We start from the raw sequence: 23,706 nt of genomic DNA on the forward strand, positions 1-23,706 counted from the left end.
CCGCCCCCTTTTCTTCTGTCTCTACTCGTCCCTTTCTTCCTCATCCTATTGTTGTCCTTTCTCTTCAAAGATCTCAGGCTTTTATACGGCTTGGTGTCACAGGATTATTCAAATCGAGGCTTTCAGACGTAAACCGCATCCTTTTGGTATGCATTCCTTTCCGCCTTTAGCCTTGCGACTACAGTGGAATCCTATGTATCCGACTCCACTGGGAACAAACGATACATGCGATAGAACTCTGTTAATTCCCGCCACTAGCATAACCGATGTAACAAGCCGATAAAAATTTGCCAAGTGTTCGAACACATTTGCCTCTCACAGCATTGTAATAACCAGCAGAATCTCATTCAATCAGATACCAATCGAATCTATTTCTTCTCTATTTCTTCAGAAGAAGAGAAATTCTTTTCGATAAATGGAGTTCCATCGCGGTTTCTTTGGAAGAATCGGTCTTATCGAGACACACTGAGACAATGTGTATGAATAATGGCGAATTAACAGAACCATGAATCAAAAGCCTCGATTTTCTTCTTCCTCTTCCTCTTCTCGCAACTCCGCCTCTTTTTTCCCTTCCTCTTCAATTTGTACTATCAATCCGTGCCATCGCGTATCAGCGAGTCCTGCCACGTCTGAACGTCGTTACACTGTTACAAATAACGTTTCTTTAGCTACTTCTTCCTGATATTTCATGCTTTGGTTTTTCTCTTCTGTGAAATTTGTAGAACAACGAGCACGACGAAGAAGCGGAGGAAAGGAAGCAGAACACGAGGAGTCGATTGCCCGGAACACCTACGGCATCCTTTCGTCAAAAGGCTTCGCCAGTCTCGCCAGTCAGGTCCAGCACGCCGGAAGTGACACAGGTGGGTCGTTTTCATTCAGTCTCGTTTTGTGCACGCGCGCCAATTGACACGGTCACACGCTTTACTATTTCTGACGTCTCGCAACCTGAACTAGATTCGATGTTTCACTGTGCTTGTTTCAAGTTGTTTGTTCGATCGAGAAATTCGGCTTTCTCTGTCGTCAAATGGAATCAGTCACGCAACAAGATAGAATATACAGTAACGGAAAGAAGCGAGAGGAAAATACGAAGCGGCCATGTTTCCAGCATCGAACAATCGAAAGATTAGTATTTTTTGGCCTTGAATGAAATTATAAACAAAGAAGTAATATTTCGTAGGTTTATTGTTAAGAAGCAAATAAATTTAAATTGCTCGTCTTCTAGAAAATTAAAAAAAATAAATTATACGAAAATTTGCAGCAGTGCACTCAGTTGCTGTTTATATAGCAACGTCAGTGGTTGTTGAAGAGAATGTTTCAAGAGTTCGTTTCAAGTCAGTAGGAATTTTATACTGAAAAATATTTCCTTACGTTTAATATATTTCGTCCTCGTACATCGTTTTAATTTTTTTATTTCTAGTAGCTGAGATGATTTAGCATTCTCCGATATTATTTAGCTTTCGAAGGAAAATTGATCCCCTTAGAATATCAGCGAGGCAATGAAAGAGATTTGTAGTAATTCCGCTCATTCAGTTGAATCCAATATCTGAAACTGTTTGGAATTTTCAAGTGTCCTTTGTTGTTGGGTAGGCAATTAATCTATTCGAGAGGATATTCAACCAAAGAGACCCATTCTCAAACCAATTCGATCTAATTAGATCGACCCTAATAATTAGCTAATGGATCTTCCGATCGTGACAATCGTCACGTATTAACCCTTCCACGACCGCATAGCTAACCACCGCTATATTGCCATTTCAGTGGAAAGCACGTTGCAAGTGTACAATTGTGTCTGCTTAGAATTTAAATTCCTACTTGCATAAGGTATTTACCTTATAGTATTGTGCAACTTATTCGTTTCTTATTCGAATTACTTTAAACCATTGAGTTTAACCAAAGTTTGACAGACAAGGGAACATCGTTGTTACACATCTGTAGCAAATGATTTGTAAATGAACCTACTGCCTTGTAAATTAAAATGCAAAGAGCAATGCCGACTAGAAATATCATTTTTCAAAATTTATCTCGCAATTTGCGACCGTTTATGCTATTTTCTTGCGGCGAATAAATTTTGTGGAAATAAATCGATTTTTTTTTTTTTTTTTTAATATTGGATAATTAAGTAGCGAGGCAAAGAAATTGAGAAATCTATGAACAGCGACGTTGTTCAGTTTGTTCTCCAAGAATCTCATATATCGACTGTGAAATTATACAATTAGAAGAAATTTACATAAATTTTCAAATATAAAAATAGTTTGTATATGATAGCAGGGTGAGGAAAGTTGTACACAGCGAGGTATCCTAAACTTGTGAAAGCTTGTTTCTAGATGTAAATGAGGTTTGTAGAAGAAGCCAAGTTTCAGTATCTCTACTGAAGATCACATACAGAAAGTTAGCATAATGGCTATTTGTATGAACAAATTTATTGTAAATAGTTTATTGGAAGCCGACTATTTATACACAGAAACGAGTCTGTACAATATCACTACAATGGTTCTTTCAACGCAGAAGTAAATCTGCACAACATCAGCGTAGCAGTCGTTCGTAAACAGAACGCCACCACAGCGGTTAGGTGGTCGATTTATGAAAATCGATAATTCTAAGATTGTAAATCTTAAATTGAGACTTACAGTAATTCAAAGTTGTATTTCAACTCAGAATTAATTATTTTCAATCGCATAAAAAGCATTCCAATAAAACCAAAAGTACCTTTCATCTTATCAATCTTTTGTAACGCCAAATTGCAAATAACGTAACTGCAAATTAAGTATACTACAGACTGTGGTTTACTGTAATAACTATTCGAATACTTCTCTCACTGCGTAGAAGCAAATTCACCAAGAAAACGCTATAGTAACCTTTCGCATATGCAAAACACTTTTAGCTATACAATGTTTGCGATTGTGAGCTGCTTGTAGCTACCAAATGAAGTTCGTCAAAAAGTTTATTATGAAAACTACTCGAATACATCTCCGACTCGCTGTACCTAAATAGAAACAAATTTCTAAAAAAAAAACACACACACACATCGTAGTGCCATTTTACATGGAAACATGTTTGCGACTATAGATTGCAGTTTCCATCAAAAGCGAAATGGTTAATGAAAACACGGAGAAAAAGGCTGGTTGATTGTGATCAAGACACAGGGAATAAAAAAGCGCGGGTACAAGGGGCCACGTTCGATCCTGTCCGATGTAAATTAATTCGGTCAACGGAATCGATTGTGTTATAACTTGGGGCGACGAGGGAGCGCGTGAAAACGGGAGGATCCCGTCGTCAGTCTATTTCGCGATGCGTCCCGTTCGAAATGTTACGATAGAGAGCGCGCGCGCGCGCGCCTACCCGAGCTACCAATTTTAGACAATCTCTCTCTCTCCATCGTTCTCGCACGTTGTTTGATCGTTTCTTGGAATTAATATAACCGCCCGTTACGTATTCTCGTTCGTGATTCGATTGATCGGTGTTTGTAATTGACCGAACTGTAATTGATAGTGAATTCAAAGCTTGTTCTATAATAGTTCCTGGTACACGGGTTGTTTGCAGCGTGGTGAGTTCCAAACGATCGGCAGACGCGTTTTCTCCGAGGTTTATTAAGCGTGCATTGTGGTTTGTTTGAAGAACGTTGATCGAGACCCTGAAAATTGTTCGTGAATATTCGAAAGCTCCGCCCTGCCGGCGATTATAGTTTTCGAAGTTTTTCCGCGGTTTTAGGCACGCGCGATCGGAAGTTATTTTGGTGCAAATTGCTCTTTATTTCGCAGAGTTGCTCTGTTGTCTGAAATGAATTACCGTTTCGCCATTTCCTCTAACGCTTTGTCATTTTTCTAAAATTTCACGATTTCAGTTTCGTTGGATCTATGGAAGGAAATATCGTCTACTCTTCCGTTTCGTAGATGAAGACATTGTACACGCTGTTTAAAATTGTAATTTCATTTTCGTTCTATTTCTGATGATAGTGGAAGGAGATGCGAGAAGAAGGAATATTTTTGTGCGTCTCTTTGCATCTTTCTTTCTTCTTCGTTTTACAGGCAGGATTCGAAGACGGAGAGAAGCAAAGTAGCTCAAGATCAGATTTTAGGCGACAAAGTACAAGAGTTTCAGATGGCGCGGGATCCAGCTCGCGAAGGTAATTTAAGAGTCTTTTACAAACTTCTTTCTAACGTAGCCATTTCTTACAATTTGAAGCCGGAGATTTCACTAAAAATTTCTGATAGATTCTTTGAAAATTTCAATCATTTATTCGATATACCACATACGTATTATTTCAGTAAAATACTGTTACGTTCTATTTAGTTGCCGATGAGAAGGTAGCGTTAACTGACGTTTAATGCAACTGACAATAAGCTTCACTTTCGGCTAACCTGCTACGTGCGGGAATACTGACACGGGAGAGGATTAAAGTCGTTCGAAAGTAAATGAACAATATGTAATGTACTCGATTTCGATATTGACAATTAACTTGACAGATTGACGGATATAAAATTTTTCGGTTGACAAAATGGTAATTTTTCGGTTGACAAAATGAGGATTCTTCGATAGACAAAATGATAACTAACTCTTCGAATGGTAATTATTCAGTTGGCGAATGGTAATTAATTAGTATTATTCGATAGACGAACGATAATAATTATTATTACTCGATAGACGAACGGTAATTATTATTCTTACTTACTTCTCTGAGTCGCTACACTTATTTGTATCTGTCGAAGATGAAAAAACGTCGGGACCTTTCTTTTAAAAATGTTTGGGAAGATCCCCAACGTTTGTTCAACTGGCGACTTTGTTTATAATTTAAATTGTCTTAATATCGTTATAAAAACATAATTAGGTAGATATAAAGATATAGTTAGATAAATTTTCGCAAGATATAGCCTTTAGCGGCTTTAACTGGCTTTCACTTCAAATACTATAAACACGGTTTCAAATAAACGTTTTAAATTACCTTGATTTCAAAGAAATTATCAATTTTACTTTCGCGGGGCGTGACAATACTCTCGTCCAATTATGCAAGTAATTCTTTTGAACTAAAATTTCCAATAAATTGTTTAAGGATCTCATTTTAACGTAAAATGTGTATAAAGAACTATAGTAAGACTTGTGCTGATTAAAAATGTTCTTCTTCCTGCGAAAATGCCAGGAACAATTAAAAACTAAACAAAACAGTTGTTTAATTAAACTTTCAGATCCTCCATGAAAAAATCCATTCGCAAGAAGGCGCCATCACCGCCTTCCAATCCAGGAATATTGCGAGAGGTGAGCGAAGAGAAAGAGGATAATGCATCGAAACCGGAAGAGCCTCCGAAACGGAAGTATTCGTCCGACGAGAGCTCTGAAGAGGACATACGTGAGCTGGAGGGTAACGTTTACACGAAAGGTGGCATGGAGGTCGGTGAACTTCAAGTATCTCGTGAATTTCCAGATATTTAAAAAGCTTCGGAGATTCAAATATTTAAATAATTGCCGTAGATTTCGAGAAAAAGTGCCGGAAACGTAAAACGTACCAAAGCAGAAATCGAAGCGGATCCAGAGACTGAAGATGAGTTCGGTTACACGAATAGTGCGTAATTTATGTAAATTAACTTTTTTTTTTAATTTATGCAGCAGATGTTTCTTTCTTCTTTATTTTCTATCTGCCTCTTCTTAAACTTTTCTTTCTTCTCCGCTTTCGTCTCCCTTATCTTCTTTCTCGTTTTCTCTATTTTTCGTTCCATTTCCCTTTGCCAGTATCACAGGAATCAGCAATATCATTATTTGCGTTACAGTGAAAGTTCAGAAAAAATATCATTCACTGGGGCACAAGGTGATGCTAGTAAAGATAGAGAAAGACAGACGTGGCTTGGGTATCTCCTTGGCGGGACACAGAGATCGAAATCGGATGGCAGTGTTCGTTTGTGGCCTTAATCCAAAGGGAGCAGCTCACAAGACTGGAGAGATTTTGGTTGGCGACGAAATACTCGAGGTACGTTGCTTTGCTTCTTTCTTCATCGTATCCTCTGTCATAAAATTCTTACCAGTACATATTTAATACTAAGATTCATGAAGGATTTATTAATAAATTAATAAAATATTTCCATGATTATATAGAAGATATTCTAGTAAAATTAGAATAATAAAATTCTAATCTGTCGAATATTTTTTCAAATTTTCTAAAAATTTAAGAACTATTTCAATTTATAAAGTAAAACTTTTTAAAAGTTGAAGCTTAATTATAAAATATGCTCATAATTGTACAAAAGAATATTCTAACAAAATTAAAACAATACAATTATAGTCAACGTTTGTAATACATTTCTAATCTCCTAGAAGCTTAACAAGTGGTTTAATTCATGAACGAAAATACTATCAATTTTATCGTATGATACCGCTTGCAATTTTTCAACAGCTAAATATCGATCATTCGAAAAAAACATTTTGCAAATTTTCCGAAAGAAAAAATACATCACCAGTAAGCTATGAATGAAATTTGGCAATTGGGTCGAGATCAGCTGGCATCAGCTGTTAATGGTTCAACAAGTGTTGCTTTGAGAAATTTTCGGCCGTCATCGTCAACGTATACAAACGGAATCGCGCTGGGCAGTGATAAATCGCAGCAAGACAAGTTGATGAATTTTTAGTCGAACGTATGTGTACTTGGCAAACGTTCAAACTCGATTATCTCAGAGACGAAGCCTCCAAACCTACATTTTCCGGGTGAATCACCTTACTCGGGATCATATCGCGAATTCCATTATGATTCATGCCACCTGGTTATTCTTATTTGATGGAATAAACATTTTTAATAATATTTTCCATTTTGTTACTCTTAAATCATGTTTCTACGTAGGTAAATGGCCGAGTTCTGCAAGGACGATGTCACTTGAATGCGTCTGCCATGATTAAAGGAATGGCTGGCACGTATTTCAAAATCGTCATTTTCAGGTACATACAGATTTTCTTCGTATTTGCGTGTTTTTGTCATACGTGTGATTTCAGTCATTTCGTAAATAAAACATTTTATTGGCTCTATGTATAAGGAAAAACTTGAAAATTTTCCGTTGAGATTAATCAGGAAAATTATTCAGAAAAATTTGTAGTGTGAAAGAAGAATGTAAATTGCCATTGAAATTGCAATATTAATTCTTTGCAACGATATATATTCTTCTCTTTTTTTTTTCAAGCAAAAACAGGTTTGTCTATAGCAAAGACGATGTGAGCCAAAAATTATAAATTTATAAATCGATACATGAGTCAATGAATTTATTATTTTCGGAGTATGATTCGGTTCTAACAAAATTAACCGAGTAATTTGATGCATAGGAGGAGCAACTCGCTTGATGATCTCGCCGTTAAACCGATTGTTCAATTCCCTCCAACATTGGAAGATGTAAGTTCGATTTGACAAATTTAGCTTTAAACGCGTTCACGAAAATTTTAATTTGTATTTTTACAATATTTTCCTCGTTGTCTTGTGTTTTTAATTTAAATTTCATTTTAAATTCACGCATGAATTTATTTAAATATTGCAGAATTAGATATAGACTACAGGAATTTCCTTAAGAAGAAACATTATTGTAGAAATATTAAATTACAAAATTTCTCAGGAAATTTAAAGAACATCAAATTACAAAACTTTTCCTCAAACTAATAGGAATGTTAGATTCCAACATTTTTCAAGAAATTCACTCGATTATTATCTACATAATAAATGTTTCGAGTCTATTTAGTCAAACTCAGAAAATTTACGTTAAGAAGCTAAAAAGAATATGTGTTGTCCGTTAGAATTTGTTAATCACAGTTTTATTTAACAAAAATTGTTCCATCCAAACGATAGATGTATTATTTTCCTCTTGCAGTCCGACATGTTCAGCCAATACAAAGGAGTTCGTAACATACCAGTGAAGAAGGCAAGTTCAATCAAATTTCAAAAATTACCACCGCACCAAAGATAACATTTTCACCAATACATTGAAATTTTCTCATATCTAGGGCCAGTACGGATTAGGTATAATGATCATCGAGGGAAAACACGCGGAAGTTGGACAAGGTATATTCATCTCAGACATTCAAGAAGGCAGTGCAGCAGAGCAGGTAATTGCATTGCTTTGTTAATTTTCAAACGATCGTTTCATGCATTGTATCATATACTGAATGAATAATAATTGTATATTCGCTATTGTAATTACAATTGAAAATATTAGTATGCGAATACAACTTGTCGAGTTCGCACGTGTCATTCTCATGTGATACATTTCGCGTGTTGCAGGCTGGTTTGCAAGTGGGTGACATGATCCTCGCTGTCAACATGGACTGTTTGCTGGGCTCTACTTACGACGAGGTAATTATTATTTAATGCATCGTCGAATGGAGATGTATTAACACGTTTTGTATTATTCGTTTTGTATTACGAGTGTTCTTCACTTGCGACATATATACAGACGTGTTTAGAGAAAGATGCAGTTAAAAGTATCGTACAATGTTTGCTAGAGCTTAAAATCGCTTAAGTGTTTGTCATAGAGTTTATCATTTTGTTTATCTCGCGGTTGTTGATCGCGTTCAATCGAATAATTACGATTTCGTCACTGTTAAATTTTCAAGAATTCTATAGCAAATAATAAACGCGAGTTTGTTAATGGTAAATTCAAAAATTTGAAGGAACTCTGTAATATACTTCGATAATTTAAGAACGAATGTTAATTAAACAATCTTGGATTGAAATCGTCGAATAAAAATGCAATTCACATTCAAATTACACTTCTTGCACTTTTCACAGGCCACGAGTCTTTTAAAGAAAGCAGAGGGCGTTGTAACGCTTACAGTATGCAATCCTAATCAAAGCAAAGTCGCGAAAGAAGAAGAAGATAAGGCGAAGGGCATTATTCCTGAACCTGAACGTAATTATTTGTGTGAAATACCGGTTTAATATAAATTTAATACAAGGCTAATTGAAGATCATGTTTATAGCGCCAAAGGAGCCGGAGAAACCACCAGAACCAGAAGCACCGCAAGATCCAAAAGATTGCAAGATTGTGGCTGGCAGAGATACGACGATAGAATTCCAGAAAGACAAGGACAAAGGCATTGGCTTTATTATAGCTGGTGGTTCCGACACGCCATTGGTAAACTTCATTTTCTTTCTTCTTTTTTCAAATAAAAATTCTGACATTTCAACAAATATCTTGATTCTCAATTGGTACCATTGAATCATACGTAGCCACTACCAACCGCTATAGTTTAAATTAGACTTGCATTAACCTACTTTATCCTAATTTTAATCTTTTAATCATTTGGAAGCATTTAATTCTCAAACAATTTATTTGAACTTACGAACGAAAAGAGGTTCAGAGTTCCGTGCGGAATATTATTTCTTCGATTTTATTTCAGAAAGGAGTGTTCATCGTCGAAGTATTTCCAGACGGAGCAGCCCACAAGGATGGACGGCTGCAGGCTGGAGACCAGATACTCGAAATGTGTAGTCAAAGTTTCAAGGAGATGGAACATGATAACGCTCATGCTGCCGTATTAAAAGCTTCGGGAACTGTACGTCTTCTTCTTTTTCCATTGTACAGAACACGTCCTTATAAACTTGAGAATTTCCATTGACTTCTTCTCACCTTAATCTTGTTTAATTTTTAAAGTGTCTAATAATATAAAATATTTATACGTTTTTGAACGTAGATCATAATGGTGGTGCATCGACACGAGAAAGGTGAAGAGGAAATCGACGTTGAATTGCAGAAGAAGTCGGGCAAAGGAGCTGGTCTCTGTTTGACAGGATACAAGAGTGGAAAAGGAGCATATGTATCAGACTTGGTATGCTTCCTTATACGAAATCATTACACAATCGCGAACTATAGATCCACTGTTTGAAAGTGAAGTTTCTGAGAGAAGTTAACAAAGGGAAATTAAAAATAGAGCAACTTATAAGCTACATTTATGCGTCTTCGGAATTAACAATTTGTCGGTCAGCTGTAATTTTACTTTCACGATAGTACACAATTAATTCAACGAGAGAAATAAAAATAACGCGATTATCCTAATCCAATTTATCGTAGAATGCTGTGGATCATCCACCTTTTTCTCTTGTTATTTATTTAAACATGTTCGATGGAAGCTTTGTTTTTCCTTGATGAAGCTGTACTATCTATTTATAGTCGGTGAAAAAAGATATATATATATATATATATATATATAATATTACATGTCCCATTTTGCTTTTTAATTACTACAGTTATTTTTGGAAAATTATAGTTGAAAATTATAATTCAAGCGATTGTATTGTTCGCTTAGTTACCCGGTGGTAGCGCTTTGGAAAGCGGGAAGATTTGCAAAGGCGATCGAGTGGTGGCAGTCGGTGGCCAAGACGTCCGCGAAGCTCCAGTAGAGGACATCGCGGTTCACGTGAAAGTTTCCAACCCGGTGCAATTGAAACTGGCTAGGTTCAAATCCGCTAAGCAATGACAGGTAAATTTTTCATAAATTGCTAATTAACGATTTTTCGATATGAACGAATTAATAACTGTTTATACAGAATGTCAAAATTAGTACATTAAAATTATATTAAATTCCATTTAAGAAAACCACATGCCACTTTCGTATCATCTCTATGCGTCTATTTACGGGAAAAGTAAATAATTTGCATCAAATTACACGAACATTACATCTGAACATTTCTTTTTTTTTTTTGTACAGCAAGTGGCTTACCAGTAATTCACATTTATACGTTAAAATCGGTCACTCAGTATTACCAATTTTATCTATTTTACAAGCAAAAATTCGTATCACGTAACAAAACTACCCTTAAAATGTTAACCAAAGAAATGATTTAACAATGTGTCCAGGGTTCTGCAGGCGGAACTCAGAAAGCAAGAATTCGGGCGGCAATCCCCCCCACCAGACACCATGGATTCTAGTGTGATATAACTGACTATACCAAAGTAACTATAAATACCGTTTACCGTATAAGTAACGCTAATTCTAGAAGAACAAGTGAAACCAAAGGAAACGCGATCTATAAATGCAGTTACGTATGTACGTTGTAACTGTGTACACGATTCGAATATTTCGGATCTTGTCTAGTTAAATGATAATCCAGGCCCGGACGCTTCGAGCGTCTCACACGCGATTTTATAGAACACGCTCTGTCTCGATTACTAAATATCGATGCGTTTGCGCGATTATTATCGACGATTCGAAAAAGAATTCCGTCTGCCACGGCTGAACATCCGGCGAGTAGTTAACACGAATATCTCGCGACACCCGTTATATACACTTATTAGAATTAACGACACAGAAGAGTATTTATGCAGTTAGAGCGATACTATATATTGTAATAGCCACGTGGACGTATATCACGGTGAAACGTTTGGCAAGAGGGGTGGAAACTCGCGAGAAATATATAATATTCGAAATAATTTGATCGATTTTCCAAAATAAGGTAAGATAATTCCATAAGATTCCTTTCTCTGGACGCTCTACTTTTTATCGATTTTATTACCGGTGAGGTAGAATACGGAGATAATTTATGGAGAATTCATTTCGATCGATATAATCGACATAATCGTACAGCCTCGTAGACGAGGGTTCCAGGAGGAAGATCGTATTCTCGATGGAGATGAAAATTCGAGAAGAAGAGAATAGAATAATATATAATATATAAATTAAGACGAATGTAAACGAAGCTGTATGAAGTAAGTTGATAGAACTGAACGAAAGTTTTGTAGATGGAAGGAATATTCTTCTTCAAGGTCCTTTATCGATATTATTCGAATTTATAGCAATACTGCAAGAATTTGTCTTTTGGAAACAGATAGAAGGTCCGGAGAGAAACGGAGGAATATTATATTGGAGAAAGCGAAAACTGAGAAAAATCGATCGATTTGTTTTCAGGAAGTTTCTTCCTCTTCCCAAGCAATTTCAACCGTGTCTTCATACGAACAGAGATATCTCGCTTGTACGTTTCGTATCACTTACGTTTAAGTTAGACGACTTAGAGACTTAGGGTAGCGCACGATCGCGCACCACAGACTGTCTGAAAACCACGCGAGTTTCGAACACTTTCGGGGCTCGTAAAAGAAAAGAAAAACGCGAAAAAGTAACATCTAAAAATTCATCAAAAAATATAGAATAAAAGAGAAAAACAAGTTCCAACTCCCATCGAGTGATCGCCGTTCGGTATAACAAAGAACCTTAATTTAACTCTCGATAAAGAGAAAGAGAAATTGATAGGTTCGATGAAACGAACGCGATCGAGCTTCGTTGCATTTTTACGATGTGGCAATTTTTTCCAAGAAAAAGGCGAAGGAATTTAAAAGAGACGACGATGGACTTGTTGAGAAGCTAAACTGGCTTGTTGATCGCGTATAGTTCAATTTATCCTATTATCCTAGTCGTTAGCGTAGATCTTCGAAGGCGCAAGCAAAGGAAAGCTGGAAAATTTCAGCGAAGTATTGCGTCGGAGTACGGAGAAAGATGGTTCAGGAAGAAGTATGACGAGACATTTGCTCGCGATTGCTGGTTTCGCTCGAATTTCATTTCAGGCCTCGAATATCGAACTTGACACGATTCGATTTCGTATCGAATTCGATATTTCAGCTTCTGGTTTGATTCGGGTGGCGTAGAATTTTACTTGCCTCGTACAGCACGCGAACTTTTAGTGTTAGTTGCGCCAAAGTGTATGTATCGATAGGGTGATTCGTTTTTGAACGATGAACGAACGAGAAGAGTAATTGAACATAATTGGACATGCTCTTAGGCAATTGGATTAGCATTGTTAGCGAAATTTTGTAAATTACAAATTATTTGATTATCCTAAATGACGTCAAATTATGAAACTGTAGAGGGGTAGAGTATGATCTATAGCAAGCGATCTATCGTTAAATTGTTGCGCAAGAGGGTCCAAGTGATGGAATATTCAGCAAAATAGAGAAACTAGATCTTTAATTTAATAGATTTTTAATAAGTTCGATCGATAATGAAGATAAATTCGACGAGATTTAATTTAACGAAGTACGAAAATACCTAAGAAAGTAAATATTCAGTCCAGTTCTCCTATTTAAATTTCAGATCTTTTACATACTACGTTTTTCTTACTATTCTAAGATTCTGAAACTTTTAAAAACTTCACTATGATTTCTAATAAAAGCGCAATTAAATACTCGTCCAAATTTTCTTCCAATAGTTTAATAAATTATCTCGATGTTCAATTGTACTGTACTTTATCTTGTGAGGTGCGCGGAATCCATTTGAAACGGACCACCCTGTAGATATATAACTGTCAGCGTATGCACTGTAAAAGCTAGCTGCGTTCGTTGCTTTTGATTTCGATACACTACATCGAATTGAGATATCGAGGCCACGTTCTAGTAAGGTAGTCAATGAAATAGTAAAAACTCGTGGGAACGTTGGATCGTACGCTGCGCGAATTGTTGCTCGTAAATGACGAATACCTATTTATATATGCATACATATGTACGTGAATGCGTATATTCCGACACTGTCGGTTAAGAAGTTTCACGTAAATGGATTGTAATTTATTGAACATCGCATCCGGTTTCCCAAGATTATTTTCTTCGCTTTGTTTGGCGATGTTATGGTAATCGTTCTTCGTGACTGATACATTCTCATAATAATCTGCATATTGTAGAGTTACCAAAAGCGATATTATATGCGTTAAAATCGAGATCCTCGAAGCTTGAAGATATTGAAATTTGAGAACTTCCGAATCTACAAGTCGAGAAGATTGAAAATTTCGTTTCAGAATTCCACGACTCGAAAGTTTAAAAGAGGAGCGAAGATTACAAAATTTGTGAGATTTGAAAAATAACAAGGTCCCAACGTTCTAAGATTCTAAAGTCTGACATTCTAAGAATTTCAAGTCGGAAATTTTTTAATTGACGAGATAGAAGATATCAGCTACTCTACATTTCTATCGAGTTTCTGTCAATTCGTAGTTCGCGATTTAATCGAAGACTCTCGAATTTCGTGTAACAATCGACGATTCTAAACTTCTGACCAACCAGTGTCGGTATACGCGCCTAGGCTCATAATCGCAATCGCTTTTCTTATCGACACGGATCGAAATCAAAGGTAATTCGCAAGGATAACCGTTGCACCAAGCATTCGTGATCGTTCGTTCTGTTTGCACGTTGCAAAACGACGTCATGCCACGATGGCGAGGCATCGATTGTAAAAAAAAAAAAAAAGAAAAAAGAAAAGAAGAATAACAGAAGACAAGAACAAAAAGAGATGGCGTAACCGTTATGAAAAAAGCGTGAACGTATCTGTTGTCGACGATCGAACGAAAGAGAAAAAGAGAGTGTGTGTGAGAGAAAGAAAGGAAGAAAGTAAAAGAGCACGAGAATGAGAGAGATTAGAGAAGCTTAATGCTAATTATAATATATTTGCAGATTAAATAGATTCGGGATACCAATTAGTATCCTGAAACGCCTTCGAAATTCGGGGAGCAATACAATCGAGCCACTTTTACAGTCAACGACTCGAATTATTAATTATTATGATTATTCTCGCCATTATTACCGTCATTATGAATTATTGTCGCGGTTATTATGATTACTAATATTATTACGACGAGATTATTCTAATTCCTGTTATCGCATACACCGATCATTGTAGCGCGGCACTCTTATCGATGGTCACGAGGAGGAAACATAACAAAACAAACAAAAATAAAACAAAAAAAAAGAAAGGACGTAAGAAATCCGATTATTATAGAACGCGAACAAACAGATCGAGATCTATTAAAATGCATTGATTGCAAAAGTTGCAGTATAAACGTTGTTCGTTGATGTCGCGCTTGTGCGCGCGTTCAAATCTCCTTAATCTCCGCAGATACACCGGAACAAGGTAAGTAAACGGACAATGATACGACATACTGTGTAAAAAGATTTACCAAAGAAATCGTTTAAATTTCTTATTTTCAACTAAATATCCCAATCTTTATTTTTGTAATTCGTCGGAATTGCAATAATTAAAATTTTAATCCGATTGCATGTAAAATCACACCGTTTTAACACTAAATCTAGCGATGACTAAATTAGATATAAAGTGGATAAAAGTTGTAGCAAAATCGAAGAAACCAGAATAAAAAAAAGAAGAAGAATAAAATGTAAAAAATGGACGAGCGTTTATTTACATATTTGACAAAAGTAAATGCATCGTTGTAAATCTACAAAATTTCTATGAAAAATTACGAATTAGTAACTGTAGTAGCTGTAGCTATACTTAACCTAATTAAATCGCGTCAAACTAAATCCGGACTCGTACGAACGTCACTGTCCGTTTTACTATCGGAGGCCCATTTCATCGGTGCTCTTCTTTCACAAGTGCGCGCGCTTGCTTTCTAAGTGGACCAAAGAAATCGTTTATTGGCCTCAAAAGTGGGTTACCGGCACGGGGCTTCGCAAAGTGCACGATTAATTAACCATAAAAAAACAAACGCATTACGATTTCCATGCTTACTAAGCATCTTGTACTCACTGACAAGCTTCACAAATATCAAGCTATTCGTTGATTAAACATCGAATTATCGAGATGTATACTACAGGTATCTAGAAGTTTCAGTACGAAGTATAACGAGCACTTTCTTTTATATACTTTCCATTACGTCCTTTTAATTTTGAAGATATCTTATCTAAAAAAAAAAAAAAAAAAAAAAAAAAAAAATAGATAAAAACAAAATATTTCGTTTATTACAACGTTACATAATTGCATTTTTATCCTGTAATTGTAAAATGTTCTATTTTCCCTTTGCGACAATGAAACGATATAATTATTTTCTTATCTCCCGACCATGGAATAGGAAATTTATAATGCTTTTTTGAATTTTATACAATCCGTACTGTTTCGATTATAAAATAATTTTACTTTCGATCTCATTATACAGACGTCTACACAATCTCGATGCTTTTTTCGATTTCCAAGTTTGTGCGCGACGAACATGGCAGAGATAATTCTTAACGAATCCATAAGATGATTGCAAAGCCATCGATCGAATAAACGATTTAAAAGTTGCCAATATCTTTGCATCGCTCCAACGCAATGTCCTGCGTGGAAAGAAAAAGGAATATTCATCGACAAACATTACACAACGTCCACGGAATCTCACAATAAAAACTCGCATAATCACGAAAATACGCACTTCCCCTTGGCATAATCTCAACTACGCGATAACATCTATCGCAACACGCGTTTCCTCTATTTTAAAACTGAGCCACCTTTACGAAACTCCATTTCCCCTTCCGCCAATCCGCGATCGCTCCTCTTCATCTCTGCCGTTTCGTTTCCGTGCGCAGGCAACGCGATCGCGATTCCAACGAGACATCGGTTCGAGATGTCGAAAGTGCGCGTTTCCGTGTCGAAACGGTACGACACGGATCGGTTGGCCGTTTCACGCGGCATTTTTCGCGACGTCGAATCCTCGCGAGGTTGAACTTGACTCGAAGCGACTGACAACTGGGAACAGGGAAAGGAGGAAAGCCGAGGAGCTAATTCGTGGCCGGTGATCGACGATTATCGCGCCGTAAAAAATGTCAGATCCGTCTACGTGCGTGTACGAACGTCGATTTCACTAAATCAAGACATTTTTTCAGTCTCAGTGGCACGTATCACTGGCGAGAGGTTTCGTTTGGAAAGATCGATGACAGGCTGATTCACGATTGACGGTCGAGATTCGAAAGTGTTGCGAACTGGCTGCGGATGTTCACGTATTTACATTATTCGCGTGTTTTACATATGTTCCATTTACGTAGGAAATTCAACCTATTAACGCGTTGAATGGCACGTTGGTCGTTAGTCGCCTTAACCATTTTTATCGCATGTTCTTAATTGATTAAAACGAGATAAAAATTTCCTGGACCAAAAGATTCCCAGCAGCGTGAACGGCTTGGGTAACGTTGTTAAATAAAGTGCGCGGATGTAGCGTAGTATTTTGTAAAAGTTAAATGTTATAGTAACATATTTCCATGTATTGTTGCACCCAAGGAAAGACGTATAAAATTTCCAAAGCCAACGGGTTAAACTATATTTCCTCAAACTTTATTTTATTAAACGTAAGTATTGATATATGTGACGTAATATAATTAGTATTATTCTATTATCGTCTCTATTCCTGAAACGGAAGAAGAATCTTCGAGGACAAAGTAACCAAAGGGTCGGTTCAAAATTCTTGTTGAGCCTGGAAATCACCGAACGTTGCAAAGAACGAAATCTGATGGATCGTAGTTTCGGTTTTTGCAAAATCATCATCTCGTGTTTCCTTAGAAATGATCGATCGAACGGTTTCCCTCTTCCTTCGACTTCTCACGCGGAAGAAAGGGGATTTGTTGCGAAAATTGGGACAATCGATCAGAATCACGCAACCGACGTTTTGCACTGGCTCGCCAGGTGATTATGGCAGGGAATAATCGACGACTCGATCGTTGAAGAAACATGTTCGTGCGATAGGCGCGTAAATTCGGCGATGTTCGACGCGAGATCGACGTGAAAGCTACGTTTCTTTCGGATTATTCTCTTGAAGAGCGGAAAGATTAAGTGCGACTAGATAAACCGATTATCCGCAGGAGAAACGAGCAGCGAATCCTTTGGACTTCGACCTCAATTAACTGGCTTTAAAGTGTGTTGCATTATAATTCTTTGAATGAGTTGCTTTCTTATGAGTTGCAAACTTCTTGTTGGATGTTACGATCGACAAGTGTACAGATTGATTCAAAGATCGGTCTATAGGCTTGAGAAGTTTTAATGTTTTCTTTAAATGCATTGTATTTTATACTTGAGGAGGGAAGTCTCGTGTGTCAACGATAACAGCAAGTAGTTTTCGTGAATTCTTTTTAGCCTAATCATTGGTTATACGAGACTAAGAGCTTTTTGGAATTTGGATAAATTAGTCTTGAAGTACAAATTATTTTATTTCGGTTCATCCTGTCGTCTATTATATATTATGCGAACTTTCTGATTATCTTTGATAATGCAACCATCGTTGGCGCGCAGCATCTGTCATCAGTCATCAGTATGCAAAAGTAAAGAAATTTTCTCAAAATTGCATAGTTTAGAAATTTACTTCTTTCGAGAGATAAGTTGAATGTACGTTGTTTTAGAAAAATGTTATAAATACATGATTAAATGAGAACTTGAGGTTCAATCCCTGCAGAAATTTGTAACAAAGTAAATGAGCCTTGTCGAAAATTAAGTTTTTCAGTATCGTGCATGCCAGTTTGAAACGTTGTTAAACGTGACAGTTTAAAAATTTAATAAACAGCAAGAAGGAGAAGATTAAAAAATTGCATTTGTACTTCAAGATTATATTTACATCTTAAAAGGGTCCAGTCTTGTATAATTAACAGATAGTTTTAAAAAATTCATAAAAATCACTTGCTTTTATAGTTATTGTTACACGAGAACCTCTCCTTAAAACAACTGTGTTTTAGATTTTATTTCATTTATGAAGCATTTTGTTCAAGATTCTTTTTTAGTAAAATTCGGTCACCGATGGCCTGCGTAGCAATTAACCAGTCAGACGTGTTAATCATAATTTAAAAAATGAGATGCTACGTGGATGCAAACAATACCTCTTTATACCTAATATTACGGAGCTATATCTCTGACAGTATAATTTATTACGCGAAAATGACCGTCCGGATATTACTACCCAACATTTTTTAATAAATATACTGCGGTTTTTTAACCATTAATGAGTATTTTAAAACCGTATAATGACACGTAATACGCAAAAGTATATAAAATATGCGAAGCTTAGTTATTATAATATTTAGTAGGTTAAGAGAAATTTCTGCTTTGGTTCTATTCCTTTATTTGTTTATATACAAATATGAACCTGCGTAATAAACATTCGCCATCTATTAATAAAATTTACATGTTCCTTGGGTGTACACACAGCTTTTCAGAAAGTTACTGAAACTTTGTCAAAAATTATATGAACAAAAAGAATCTTGAAGCCATCCTTCATCCTTCACAAGCAGTGTCTCCATGATTTCTCTGACGAATAATATTTATTAATATAGTTTTTTCTCGCAGTAAATCAATCACGAACCCGATGATTCTGGCAACGAAGTCTGTTGAGGTTGACTGATAGAGGAACGAGTGAATGAATTTGTAATAGAAAAATATATTGAAATAAGTATAAATATAAGTACAGGTATAGTGTATGCTGATCCAGATCCTCATTTTTACAGTGTTACAATACAATAGGAATCATATATTTATATCAGTTCATATATTTATGGCAAAGAACATTACCAAAAAGTTAATCTTGGTGGGTAGCTCTAGTTGAAGACTACAAGAAACAGCAATAAAAATCTACTTATAGCTCTTTTGTTTCTAGACCTTGTAATTCAAAACAAAATTTATATTCGTAACAGTGGTCTCCAGGTCACAGATATACAAAAGAAAAAGGTATACAGTTTTTCTTGAAGTATTGGATTGGCAACCAAGTGATTGCGGATTTTGTTAATACCGCCTAATGACAAAATAGTTGACACTTAGTTGCCAACCCAATACTTCAAGAAAAACTCCACACCTTTTTCTTTTATTGAATTGACCTTGTTGAAGTAATTATTAGGTTGGCAACTAAGTGATTGCAGATTTTGTCAATACCGCCTAATGACAAAATCCGCAATCACTTAGTTGCCAACCCAATACTTCAAGAAAAACTGTACACCTTTTTCTTTTGTATATCTGTGACCTGGAGACCGCTGTTGCGAAAAGAATAGAATTTAGTGAAAAAAATTCGAGATAAAGAGGTGTCCATATTATTGTGTCCATGATTTTGTCATTAGGAGATATTGACAAAATCCGCAATCACTTAATTGCCAACCCAATTCAACGAAGTCAATTATCGATCGACGAACAATCTTTGAGGTGTTTTGCGGACGATCTCAAAGCTCCAGAGCAAACAGGGTATTATAAACAATCATGATAAACGATATACAGTTTGTACAAGATTTTTCAAAGAATTGCAAACTTAAAGAATACTTTACATGCACATATAAATTGCCCTGTGTGACGTACATGATCAAGAAACTAATTTCGTATGCAAAGATGAATTAGGTAGAAAGGTTCTTGCAACGAACTTAGTTCTCGACGATACAAATTTTGAAATTCATCCGTTGCACCTACAAGTTGATTAAGCTTCCATGCGAAAACTTTTAAACTGGAAAGGATTTGTTGTTCGTAGCTAACTTTCGGAGATTCCAAAAATTCTTCGTGTCTTTGTCATATTCCCCGAGCAAATATTTTTTGTTTCGTTAGTAGAATATTTTTCAACCCGGTTGCTTTCAGGCTGCAGAAAGTCTGAATTCTAATTAAGGGTTGAAGGACTCTTGGCGAAACTTCAGGGTCCAGTCAAATATTTGTATTGCAATACGCAGGTTAGACCAGTTGAATTTTGCATTTAATAAACGTTGCATTCCTTACGGAAATTTCAGTCGAGCGTATGATAACGATAAATTATGTGACTAATAAGTTAGTCTACTTTTCTCTATAGCTTATTTTCTTTAAGATAGCTTGTTCAAGATAGTATCACGATTTTATCAAATATTTTTGCCAAGTTGAGTGTAAAAACACGTTGTATGTAATTTATTACTCGAACTTCAAACTCGAGAAATTTTACGAAAATTACCTCGTTAAAGAAATTATCCTATTTTACATCTATAGTTTATCGGCAATGGTATTTCGTCAAATACTCGACGATAGTAATAATGGTAGTAGAATGTGTTTGTTGTAAATAAAGAGAAACGTTTTGCACTCGAGGAAGTGAAACACGATGTAAAGTTCAACTCAAAGGCTTGTTCTTGTCTCTAACCTGAAACTAACAGTGATACTCTGAAACTAAACAGAATATATTGTACAATATAGATAATGCGTTTCCTCCTGTATAATATTCTTGCATCAGAAAACCATTAAAATTATAAAACATCTGATAGTCAGTCGTTTGCAATTGCCAGCGAAAGCTTCCGGCCACAGTTGAAATTCCAGTTTAATTTAAATTATACGCTAATTAATTTTCGCAAAAATTTTACCAATATACTTATATAATAGATATTTACTTTCAAAAACCTGTTATATCAACAACATAGAATTTTTATACCGTAACCGGGAACTCCTGATAGTTACGGTACATTCCTCAAATCTATTTTCAAACTTAATTATTTATGAGAACAATAACTAATTTTTATTATATCCCAATGTAAATAAGGCCGTGGCCTTTGGTTTTTATACAGACTACGACAATAGTTCATCGAACTAACAGCAAGTAGTATACCATCGATCATGTTCTATTTTTTCTTCCCAATGGATACAATTTCCAACATATTTTCACTATCAAAGACGACGATCTAATTCTGCATAAACATTTGTTGTAAGAAATGACAAACATAAATGTAACAAATTATAAATATAAGTATTAACAAATATAAAAAGAGTAATATGCGTGTGCCCTGTATATCATTTTTACCACTTTCCTCTTACCTCTGTCAGGAATGCGAACGATCTCGCGACACAATGTACGCGACTATCATTTCCATTCCTTTCAACAAGAAAATTTGGAAAACCTGTGCCTAAGTAGCAATTAAGTTGCTGTTAAAAGAGATTCAAATATAGTATACAAATAACCAAGAAGTCGCATACGATATCAAACACCTGCTCTCGCTTCGAATCTCTAAAAGCGTTAAACGTCGAAAGTGCATGTTCGAGTGATAAATGATGAAAGTGTCAAAACGAGCAGAAATGCGTTTTTTGTTTCTATTAGAAATCTTCACTTCCGACATTTAAAGTACATCGTTGGCCGTTACAACTGCTCGATTATAAGCCAGTCTCGTTTCTTAAAATAAGAAAAGAACGATAGACAGAAGAACAAGGTGTGGGATAGAATAAACGAGATATTCATCAGCAGCATATAAACGGAGTAGTCATTCAACTGTTTAGAAGCGTGGACGACTTTAGCGAAACGCGTGGTGAACTACTTCTTCGCTACGCGGCCGTACATTCGCATTCCAAACTTTCTTAAGCAATTATGTCATAACTCGTGCCCCCCTTTTTCCCATCTCCCATATGCCGCACGTCTACGACATCCTCCACTTCCTCTTTCTTCAGCGTTGCGTTCGTCCTTCTCGCTCTACACGCAGCAAAACTTACCACGAATCTTGTAAGTTCGCGGCCACAGTCCTCGATGCACACGATCGATTCACGAAACCAATTCGCGGTATACTCTGTGCTCTGGCTGTCACCGTATACCGGGTGTTTTTTGAAAGTCTGGCTTAATCCAATCGGCCAAATTTCCATGTAATTCATACAGTTGAAATAAAAGTATAAACACGAGGAATTTAAGAGTGAGCTTTTTACCAATAAATACGTTAAAACGTTGAAAATAATCTCTGCTTGTCACGTGCGAGTGTTGTGTGTGACTCGCCTGAATAAGATCGCTGGCATTCTATCTATTGTCAATCGACGTTTCTAAGTTGATCGTGTTCACCGTGTATAGAAGCGTTCTATCGTTTATACGTAACGTTCAGAACATGCTCCAACCTGTATAGTTTACGGTGTACACCTTGTAGATTTTAGGTAGTCGCTGTCTATTGACGGTGTCTTGGATTGCAAGTTGCAACGAGCTGAATTCTGCGTGTAAATGAGGGAACGGGTTAGTAGAATAGACACGAAGCGATGGAAAGAAGACGATCAACTTGGATTTGTCGATCGATGTGATTTTAACAATAGCGCGCTGTCGGTTTTATTGAGGAAAGCCACGCCTCGCAAGAGTCACAGGTACGACAAGCAGAGATTGTTTTATTCGAAAATTTACTAGAAAGTAGAAAAATAGATGTTCAAATTTAAACAAATTTTAAGCAAGGTTTTATACGTGAACGCATTGAAAATTTGGAAATAATCTTTGCTTCTTCTGTATTTTATCAATTGGTCTCGGTCTTATCTGATACGCGATGCTCTTTGATCGTCGCTTTGCTATTTTAATAAGTTTCTGATGTTCTACGGAATTTAATATCGCATTTGTACTATGAAAATGTTAGTTTTTTAAGATAAAATGTGAAATTTGATAGAGCAAGGTATTAGGTTGTCGGAAAAGTGTTTTTCTTTTACAACAACGCATCTTTATACAAACATGGAACGTAATCTGTCGAACGTTGTGATCTTCTATCTTGATAGAACAAAATGGATCGTACGTAATTCGATAAAATAATATAAAACAGAAAATATTGTGCATCCACTATTTTCTTATATAACGAAAGAAACTTTTCGGACGACCTAATACGTCACCTTGTCACTACCTTGAAAATGATTACGCAGACGCGTACACGCACAAACGACAAATTATTGTCGTTTAAGATGAGTCTGAGTGGAAAGTTTGAAAAAAATCGGGCGAGCGACTGTGTGATAAAAATTGCTCGCAATACTTGACGGCTTCAAACGTATAAAATTTAGTAGGACTTTGTAAAAATATTAGGCGAGCGGAAAATAGATGTTCTTGCAACGAAGTAAGTTATTTATTTATTGTCTACTAACGCGATGCACTGGCAAAATTCGCTCGTGGACTGTGACGCGAACTGAACTGTTCGTTGTTCGCTTACGAATTGCAGATCGTTGAACTTTTCACTATTTTCAATATTCCTTCGAGAAACTTCTGTTTGTTGGAAAATTCTTTAGATGAACTATATTTTTAGTGAAATATAATTTTCTTTTTTAGAAAAA

General features: G+C 36.1%; 1 protein-coding gene across 3 annotated transcripts in view; it reads left to right on the forward strand.

The window, feature by feature from the left end:
- The window catches only part of LOC126920503 (uncharacterized), a 174,507-nt gene extending 159,740 nt beyond the window's left edge, over positions 1 to 14,767 (forward strand). For 2 of the 3 annotated variants that reach the window (XM_050730974.1, XM_050730973.1), the window contains 8 exons: positions 723 to 860; positions 4,026 to 4,123; positions 5,181 to 5,382; positions 5,464 to 5,554; positions 5,760 to 5,956; positions 6,821 to 6,915; positions 7,294 to 7,360; positions 7,830 to 8,045. In XM_050730974.1, the coding sequence (XP_050586931.1) occupies positions 723 to 860; positions 4,026 to 4,123; positions 5,181 to 5,382; positions 5,464 to 5,554; positions 5,760 to 5,956; positions 6,821 to 6,915; positions 7,294 to 7,360; positions 7,830 to 7,925 (984 nt within the window). In that variant the 3' untranslated portion in view covers positions 7,926 to 8,045. Of the gene's footprint in view, positions 1 to 722; positions 861 to 4,025; positions 4,124 to 5,180; positions 5,383 to 5,463; positions 5,555 to 5,759; positions 5,957 to 6,820; positions 6,916 to 7,293; positions 7,361 to 7,829; positions 8,065 to 8,239; positions 8,312 to 8,746; positions 8,868 to 8,937; positions 9,093 to 9,357; positions 9,514 to 9,651; positions 9,787 to 10,263; positions 10,438 to 10,814 lie in introns of those variants that run through there. The other variant, XM_050730975.1, reaches the window with a different exon arrangement.
- Positions 14,768 to 23,706: the final 8,939 nt, after the last annotated feature.

The sequence above is a fragment of the Bombus affinis genome, chromosome 9 (assembly GCF_024516045.1).
Source record: "Bombus affinis isolate iyBomAffi1 chromosome 9, iyBomAffi1.2, whole genome shotgun sequence".
NCBI lineage: Eukaryota > Metazoa > Arthropoda > Insecta > Hymenoptera > Apidae > Bombus > Bombus affinis.